The 9,420-nt window shown below is 39.0% G+C and overlaps 1 protein-coding gene across 2 annotated transcripts; it reads left to right on the top strand.

Annotated features, from left to right (window-relative positions):
• The first annotated feature begins 258 nt into the window (after positions 1-258).
• Positions 259-4,971, top strand: LOC122093394. Of its 2 annotated transcripts, XM_042663731.1 has the most exons (6): positions 259-645; positions 1,297-1,509; positions 2,117-2,265; positions 2,388-2,456; positions 3,139-4,382; positions 4,481-4,651. In XM_042663731.1, exons 1-6 carry the CDS (start codon positions 451-453, stop codon positions 4,501-4,503), a joined length of 1,893 nt encoding a protein of 630 aa, XP_042519665.1. In that variant the 5' UTR covers positions 259-450; the 3' UTR covers positions 4,504-4,651. The 2 variants fall into 2 exon arrangements, with proteins under 2 accessions (XP_042519665.1, XP_042519664.1); XM_042663730.1 differs by having other exon boundaries at positions 3,139-4,971.
• Positions 4,972-9,420: the final 4,449 nt, after the last annotated feature.

Below are 9,420 nucleotides of genomic sequence, written 5' to 3'. Positions count from 1 at the left end.
TGAGGTTCTAGCCGAAGGTCCGGTCCAAGTTAACATTTTGATCAACCGGTGTGAACCAATAATTGGGTCAATACCCTTGTCCACGCCTGCACGGTCCATCTGTAAAACACTTTGACCTTTACTCGTGCAACTCGTACGTGCAAAAGAAAGGTTTCGCCAATGAAAACTCCGAACTCCTGTCCCCTGCCCCCAACCCAACGGCTACTTTATAAAAACGGCTAATTCCCTTCCCTTGTTTCTTTTGCTTTTTCGCTACCTTTCTCTGGTTTTAACCCATATCTCAATTCACTCTTATTCCTTCTCCATTTCTCTCTTCTCTCTTATATCTCTGTCCTCTCTTCCTGAACAAGTCTGCTCTCTGCAACTATCGAATTTTCGGGCAAAAAGGCTCGTAAAGGAAGTTCAAGAAGTGCATTATCAGAACAAGTCTGGTTTCTGATTGAAAAAAAAATGTCGAATTGTGTCAAGAAATATCCTACGAAAGAGTTCTCTACGCCTCCAAGGTCATGGCAATCGTTGCCCTGTTCTCCGATGCCACCAACAGAGAAGAAGCAATCGTCACCCCCGGTTAGACTTGATTCTTTTCATGTAATTCACAAGGTACCAGCCGGAGATTCTCCTTATGTGAAGGCCAAACATGCTCAGGTGAATCTGTTCTCTTTCTTTACTGGGTTTTTTCTTTCTTCTTTTTTTGTTTTAATGTGCCCTGCATAGTCATGTTAGCTTTTATTCCTGAATTGGGTTATCTTTTTATTTTGGATAGGTAATTGGGTTATATTCTTTGATTGATTTATGTCCCCATCACCCCCGAAATGGGTTATCACATTGATAGCTTTCGATTTCTTTTCTGGGTTTGGATTGAAGAATTCTGCTGGTTTTGAAATTCCAATTTGGGCAATGTGGGTTTTGAACTGTTCCAACTTTACGTTTCCAAATCGGTCTCTAATCGTTTCGGAACTGAATTTCTTTCAAGTGTTTATTTCTCCCTTGGATTACGATAGCTGGGTATAAATGTATACTAGGTTTTGTGATTGTTGATTCAAATTGTTTGATGACTTTTTTCTTTCTTTGTTATTGTTCTTTTTTTGTTTCCTCTGGTTGTTTCTTAGTATTTGTGTAGATTTCTTTTTCAATTCTGTTGATTAATCTGTATTCTTGCTTGTTTCTCCACTAATGGTAGTTCTTGGCTTTTGGAGAAAGTTCTGTTTTTTTTTTTAATAGCAGGAAAAACCTAATTATTGTTTTAAGATTTTCCTTTGGCATTCTTACATGGTCCAATTGGTTTCCTTGTTACAGTTAATAGAAAAGGATCCTAGCAGGGCTGTCTCCCTATTCTGGTCTTCAATAAATTCTGGTGATCGAGTTGATAGTGCCCTGAAAGATATGGCAATTGTGATGAAACAATTGAATAGAGCTGACGAGGCGATTGAGGCGATCAGATCTTTCCGTCATCTTTGCCCTCCTCAAACTCAGGAATCTCTTGACAACATCCTTGTTGACCTGTACAAGGTAGATTCCATCCTCTGTCATCTTAACTATAGCTGCCTAAATTTCACTAATTTTTTTCCTAGTATAAAATCATTTTGCAATTTCTAGACATTCAAGTGGTTCTACTTGTGCACGTTTAGAAGTGTGTGTTTGAGTTCTATAGTGTGTGATAATTAAACCAGAGATTGAAATGCTTCCTAGGTTTCTTCTGTTGACAGAAACTCATATGAACATGTTTAATTATTTCCATTCACCTATTCTTCTGTCCCTTAAAGTGCCTTTGCTCTCTGCTGAGTGTTGAGGGTATGGCATATATTTCTCCACTAGCTGTGGCAAAGAATATCTAGAGTGGCAAGGTAAAAGTGTCTAACAAGCATCAAGCATAAGTATTAGTGAATCATGATTGTGTTTTTATATTTATTTTTACAATTACAAGCTTATGCCTGCTCTTTATTCCCAAGGAAATGATTAATGGTTTCAATTTCCACTTCAGATATCTCACAAATATAGTAAAGAAGACAAGGGTATTTGAATGTCTCATTTGACATGTATATGTGTTGAGATGTGCCTTTCCTCATCCATGTGCTTAAATCAATAGAATTGTTTATGTTCGTTTAAATTTTTTCAGAGATGTGGTAGATTCGAAGAACAAATTCAGCTGCTTCAACACAAGCTGAACCTTGTTGAAGAAGGTACAGCATTTGGTGGCAAGAAAACAAAGTTAGCCAGGTCTCAAGGGAAAAAGCTTCATGTAACCATTGCCCAAGAGAAATCAAGGTCAAATAGAAGCTAGCCTTCTCTATCCACATTATTATTAACTTTCTTGTTGTTCATATCAGTAGCATTATTTTTTTCCATTTATGTGTTATCTTAATCACTTATACCTTTTACCAAAGCAGATTACTGGGGAATTTGGCCTGGGCTTACATGCAACTGAACAACTACCAAACTGCAGAAGAAATTTATAGGTAAACTCATTCATGGGATTATTATTTTTCTTTCGCTGTTGCAAATATGAATTATGTTACCATTTACATTAGAAAAATGATCATCAACACAGCCTACAACCATTATTTGATCTTTTGGAAGTATTGGAATACTTTCCTTGTTTGCCTACACATATTCAAACTTGAATGCTTTCAGTTTGGCAGGAGATTGTCTTATTGCATTTTTTTGGCTGTTATTGACCCCAAGTCCCAGAGTAGGTTTAAATGTTTTCTTCTGAAATTGGTTTTGTAAATTACAATATTCTCATGAGGTGTACAGGATATTCTAGCATGTCTTGCTTCAAGCTTCATAGCCTACTTCAAGTGGCATGTTTTCAGCCAAACGGATTGTAATAGAGATACTATAGGGCATGCAATAAGTACATGCTAGCATTGCTGGGATCTCCCAGAAATCTTACTTTTTAAGTTTGAATAGAGAATTAGGCACACTATCAAAAAAATTTAATGACATTGAAATTGGATCTCTTCTGAGCACCTGCTTAGTCGCTGTATTAGGATGTCAATATAGTATTGTTGCCACAGTTTCAATTAGCAATGGAACATGAGAATTCTAGCTCAAACCATTAATTTATTGGTCAAAAAGAGAAAAATCTGCAGAATTTTTAGAAAATACTGAATTTTATATTCATGTCTTTTCATGCAGGAAAGCCCTCTCTATAGAACCAGATAAGAACAAACAGTGCAACCTTTCTGTCTGTTTGATGATGAGTGGGGAGATAGAAGAAGCCAAGTCTCTTCTACAGAAAATAGCACCTTCAACCAAAGATCGAGAAGTAGGAGACTCCTACATTAAATCATTTGATCGTGCCTCAGAGGTACTGACTGAGCTTGACTCACAATCAATCCTGAACCCAGTTAAGCATACAAAAGAGGATAAAGATGGCCACAGATCTTTTACTCCCATTAACAGAAGTTCAAAAGCATTGGCTTCATTCTTCAATGCTCAGAATCAAGGTTGTGACCTCTCGGGCTGCAGAAAAAGGGAAGATGAGAACTACCACGAAGTGGTGCATTCAGAGGTCAATTCAAATTCTTCTATTGAAAAGCAGAAGAAAATATCATTTTCCCGAAACCTGTTCAAGAATGAAGTTGGTATCTCTGGCTCTGAGAAGAGAAGATGGGGTGATGAGACAGAGTTTGAAGAAATTTGTTTTAGGAGAAATACTAATGGAACTCCACAACATGTCTCCTTCCAACCAAGGAGTGGTCAGCAGTCTTATGATAGGCCATTGTATGTTGATAAATGGAACAAAGGAGGTTATTCACCAAGGGGACTGGAGAGAATTTCTGGCCTAGCTAGCTCTCAGGAGGGAAGATGCAGTAGTGAGAGGGAAATCAAAGAAGGTTCTGCAAACAAGGGCACAGATAAAAATGTCAATGTATACGATCTCACAGTTTCTGATCATGGAAATTTGAAGCCTAAATGGAAAGGAGCAATGTGCAGTTCACAGTATTCCATTGGAGGAGACGAGAAAAGATCATGTTCAGTGAGAGAGGGCAGTTCAAATACTAAACTATTGATTGAACAATCAATACCAATTGAAAATGTCCATGCAACACCACCACAAAAGCTTGCAGTCAATGGTGGGGATGGGGATCATAGGTCTGAAACTGCAGTCCTAGGCATTGAAAGCGAAAATGTTGGAAGGAATAACTGTTATGAAGGGGATAATCTTTCAGTATCCACTATTACAGGCAATTCAAAGCCAACTCTATCTTTCTCTTTCTTCAAGAGTGAGAAGAGTTGGGCTGATATGGTTGAAGAAGAAGAAGCAGAAGAAGCATTCTCAACTTCAAAAATGGACTTTATGACCACTAGAGAGACACTCCAGTCCCAAGACTCATCATCAGTTTCATTTGAAACCCCTACAACATGGGCTGATGAAGGTAATTATGGAAAATCCTTTCATGATGAAAATTTGAACTCTAACATTGTCAATGTCATTCCTCCTCGTTCTGTCACTGCAACACGTCCACTATTGCAGTTACCTCCTCAGAACTATGTTGAGACTTTAAGACAGAAGCTTCAAGCAGTTGATCTGAAAGAAGGATATACAAGAAGCAAAGGTGAGATTACGAATCCAATGTCTCAACGCAAGTGGGACTCAGCAGACTACTACCATTCTGCGTCGCCGAAAAGGGCCTTGGCTTTTAATGATCAAAATTTTGTACAAACAAGGGGAAGTGGCTCTGCCTGTTGGAGTAGTATTTCAAAGGCAAAGTGGAGACAAACCAGGCTTCAAGTTTTCAGGGACATCACTCCAGATAGCCCAAGAACTGGAATATAATCTGTATATTGGACAGTAAACCTATAAGTGTATAGAGTAACATACATCTTTGTACAAAATAATCGATGTTTCACAATCTTAGCTTTGCTATTTGATTCCATTTATGTAATCTTTGGTTCTGGTTTAGTAGTCAGAGGATCTGCATTATTCTGTTTCATTTTGGCTGTTGATGGTATTTCTCTTGTAGGTATACTGTCCCATGAGTGTTATATTTGTAGGAAGTTTTTGTATATCATTTATTCAGTTACCATGATAAAGTAAGTTGTGCCATACCGATACATCTTTCCCTATAGAGAAAGATGTATACTGTGCCATGAAAGAGTGATTATTCTCTGCGGTGAGTGCAGTGATGCAATGAGCATCAGATGGCTGAGAGCATCCGGGCATGCGCCCCGAGGGTTAAATGATTAGGGTAAGGATAAGGTTTGATAAATGTAATCATTGAACAGAAAATTTTGTTGTTCTAGCAATTTACTGTAACACCCACATCTCTATGGTGAAAAAAAGAATTATCCCTGGATTATGCAACCCAATGTCTAACCCCTGCCTAAGGCTAAATTCAGACTAAACATTGATCATAGATTCTTGAACATAGGCTGAAGCCTGGCCTGACAAGATGCAGCCCAGGCCGGTCAAAAGAATGCCGGCCAACCCAATTCATGGTCCAAAAGGCAAAACCTTCTTCTAGGGAGGCAGAAAGCCGGGTAAGGATCCAGTCAATCTGCCCAATCTGATCTAAGGGTGCAACCAGGCCTGGATGGGTTGGGTTGTTAAAAACCTAGGCCCAGTTTAGGCCCGAGGTCAGGCTGGGATACATCAGCCAGACCCGGCCTGCTGGGCTCGGGGGTGCTGGGCTTGATTCTGTTTTTATTTCGTAGAATCTCTTCAACCATGGAATCACAACCGTTATACAATTAGATTGGAACAGGCTGACACTCTCACAGTTGACCTCGCCTAAATTACAATTGGATTGGAATAATTACTGGAGCCACAAGACCATTAGATAAGTAGTGGGTCCTGATCATGTTGCGTTACTACTAAATTGAAAGATCTTATCTCGGATTGAGATCGTCTGTAGCGCTATACGTCCTGTAATACATATTCAACGATTAGGGAATGCCTTGGGCTATGCTTGAGTGCCTTGGGTTGTGTGTCTGAGTGTTCCTAATTGTTGGATGTGCACTACAAGCCCTATAACGCTACAAAGAAGCCCGATCTCTTACCCCTAGGGGGTTGCTCAGTTGGCAAAACACACCTCAAAATTAAGATGTCACGAGTTCAAATGCCTGAAAGATCACAGCCATATCAACACTAGACGATTCTCAAACCAGTCCTTATTCCACATCTGAGAATTCTTTCATTCATCGATAGGATTTTGATGGGCATGATTATCATTTTTTCTAATGGATATTTTCCTATAACCATGGTAAAAGAGAATATCTTCAATCATGGGATTGGATACTCTATTCCACACTCTACCAAGTGCCTAGTTCACATAATCCCTTTTTTTTTTTTTTTTCTTTTCTAGGGAAATTTACCGCGCCACCCCTTAGAGAATGCCATAATTATAAGATAATCTGTTTCATCAAATTATACTTAGACCCTCTACCGTCAGTCACTATTAAGGAATATACCTTATTTGCTGATGTCAGCAATTATATATTTTTTATTTTAAATACCAAAATGCCCTTATTAAATGCGAAGTACCAAAACTACACTTACAATGGGTTAATATTTCTTTACCCAAATCGATAGGTTTTGGATCCATTCCAATACCTAATTTACCTTGCTCTCGAATCGCCACTGTTGGACCACCGACGATCATTCATTGCAACGACATCAACGACGGACAATGACCTTGCGAAAAGCTGCAGGACCTCACGGCGACTAGGCGAAACAACTTGCATATAAGAGTGCAGGCAATCAAGCTTAGTCTCTGCCACTCTGCAACCCAAAAGTAAGCTTCTAAGAAGTTGTTGTATCCCAATGGCACGGTCCAAGAATGCCGGTTTTGCCTCTTCTTTGTCTTCTTCAAGTTCAAGTTATGAAGTGTTCTTGAGCTGGGATTAACACTTTCAGAGACCACGAAGAACTCCCAATGAGAAAGAAGATTGGGCCGGAGCTAATCACTGCGATCGAGCAGTCGAGAATCTCTATCCCCATCTTCTCGGAGAATTATGCTTCCAATAAATGGTGTTTCATTGAGATTACTAAGATCTTTGAATGCAGCAACACAATGGATCGGGTCGTTCTACCCATTTTATACAATATTGAACCCTCAGCGGTGCGGAGCCAGACCAGGAGCTATGCAAAGGCCTTTGAGAAACACCTGATCAATTTTGACCACAAGACCGTGAAGAAGTGGAAGGGAGCTCTAAGAGACGTTGGATCATTGAAGGGATGGGATTTGAAGAGCACTGCTAACGGGTGAGCACACCAACTACAAACAATTCATGTTTCAGTTTAGTTTTTGGATCAATTAAGCTTTCCTATATGGATTCACTAAACTCAAAAAAAAAAAAAAAAGGAAATTTACCATGCCACACCCTCTGGAGAATTTTCCGATAATAAGACCACCCCCTCTGTTTCACCAAATTATTCTCAGACCCTTACCGTCAGTCAATATTAAGTGTGGAGTTAAAATGACCATTATACCTTATCATTAAAAAACTCTTGTTTTGACCATTATACTGAAAAAACCTATCAATTCGATTTTTAACCCATTATACATTCCTTCACCAAGAAATGATGACCTTCCCATCACTGATGAAGGACTGAGAAACGCATTCGTTCATCACCGGAGAGGTATCTCTCTCTTTCTGTCACTTTAGTAATGCCTTATGACCAAAAACTAGGGCTTAACAGAACCCAAGTTTAAGAAATGGAATGGAAGCAAAGCAGTGGAGGAGATCTGGTTGGTGGTCGGTCTCATCTACGATGGTAATTTCAGAGAAAGAGAGAGAGAGAGATTAGAGACAGAAGTACAAACCTTCCATTTAGAGAAGATGGAGTCGTGTTTGGTGCGTTTACACTCCTCTCTCTTCAGCCTCGACATGCCTAACCCTCCCTTCCTTTCATTCCATTTCGTTCCTAGTAAGCTCAAAGACGAACCTGTTAGTGATTCTAAATCCTAGAATCATTTGAATTACCTATAGTGTATAAAATACAAGAATGAATAATGGAAAGAAATCAATCACATACCCGTTGAGCGTGAATAAAGTCCCTAAATCAAGGTTGACGCTTGTACCACGAACTATGATGAAGAACCACGCAATATGGGTCCTTCTACTGAGATCTTCTGCAGCCTCTTACTATGGGATCTTCTCTCTGTCTCTACACTAGCTCTGTGAGCAAGGATTAAAGTATCAGTATCGGTCGTCGTATCGATCGGCCAAAATTAAGATACGTATCGGAGGGTATCGTATCATATCAGAGATACGCTAAGATACGCTAAAGATACGTACATAAATGGATAGGAAACACTTTTTTATACACATTTGCATAAAAAAATAGTTAAAAAAAGTTATATATAACATGTATTATGCATAAACAGTAAATTGAGAGTATCGCACTAAGAATCCAAGGTTTGTAATTGTCCCATAAATGTAAAATCCTTGTTCCCAACCTTGATTTCCACTTTAGTTAGAGAGAAAAATGGTTGGCAGCAACTTTGGAACAAAAACACCTCAAAAAATTACTCATTTTGGCCATTTTATGACCGTATCGGTGTGTATCGGCCAATACGCACCGATACATACCGATACGCGCTCGATACATACCGATACGTACCGGTACATACCGAAACGTACATTTCACTTCAATTTTAAATTTTTCATAGAGTATCGGTACGTATCGGTGAGTATCGGTGCGTGTCGGTGGTGTATCGGTGCTTATCGGTGGTGTATCGATGCGTATCGGTGTGTATCGTAGGATACATATCGATACATAAGGGTTTTAAAATTTTCATGATACGTATCGGTATGTATCGATGGTGTATCGATGCGTATCGGTGTGTATCGTAGGATACATATCGATACATAAGGGTTTTAAAATTTTCATGATACGTATCGGTATGTATCGTGCCGATGACTATCAATACGGATACGTATCGACCGATACGGCACGATACGCACCGATACTTAAAACCATGTCTGTGAGAAAGCAGTGCTCCCAAATATTATTATGAAAAAGTAATAGCTGCAGGGACCATCAGTATTCTATATATAATAGAATTCCTAAACCCTATTCCATTCCCACAATAGAATAGGGCTAGAAGTTTCCTAATTAGAGTGATCCTTATTCTCTTGGGCCCAATGGGTCAATCAATATCAGTTAAGCCCACATAAGAGTCCTAACAATCTCCCACTTGGGCTACACTGATACTGATGTCTTCCCATTGACATCTGGCCAAATAATCTCAAGATTGAATACCACTCAAAACAAACTTTGATCCAATCAATAATCTCCATTGTTGAACAATAGTAGAAAATACACCTCAATATACAGCATATAACTATCTAATGTTACAGACAACAGAAAATTATCAATTCAAATCGTCTGGAAACATAGATATAAGGAATTATATCATAACTGTGATCACATAAGATATATCCTTCCTTATAGGTCCGTTCCTGATC

This window comes from Macadamia integrifolia, chromosome 11, assembly GCF_013358625.1.
Source record: "Macadamia integrifolia cultivar HAES 741 chromosome 11, SCU_Mint_v3, whole genome shotgun sequence".
NCBI lineage: Eukaryota > Viridiplantae > Streptophyta > Magnoliopsida > Proteales > Proteaceae > Macadamia > Macadamia integrifolia.
This window is presented reverse-complemented; position numbering and strand designations above follow the sequence as displayed.

Bases quoted from the DNA above. Each gene is read 5' to 3' on its own strand.
- LOC122093394 (XM_042663730.1), top strand. From the start codon at position 451: ATGTCGAATTGTGTCAAGAAATATCCTACGAAAGAGTTCTCTACGCCT. The intron at 646-1,296 runs GTGAATCTGTTC...TCCTTGTTACAG, and splicing joins TGAAGGCCAAACATGCTCAG to TTAATAGAAAAGGATCCTAG. The intron at 1,510-2,116 runs GTAGATTCCATC...AAATTTTTTCAG, and splicing joins TCCTTGTTGACCTGTACAAG to AGATGTGGTAGATTCGAAGA.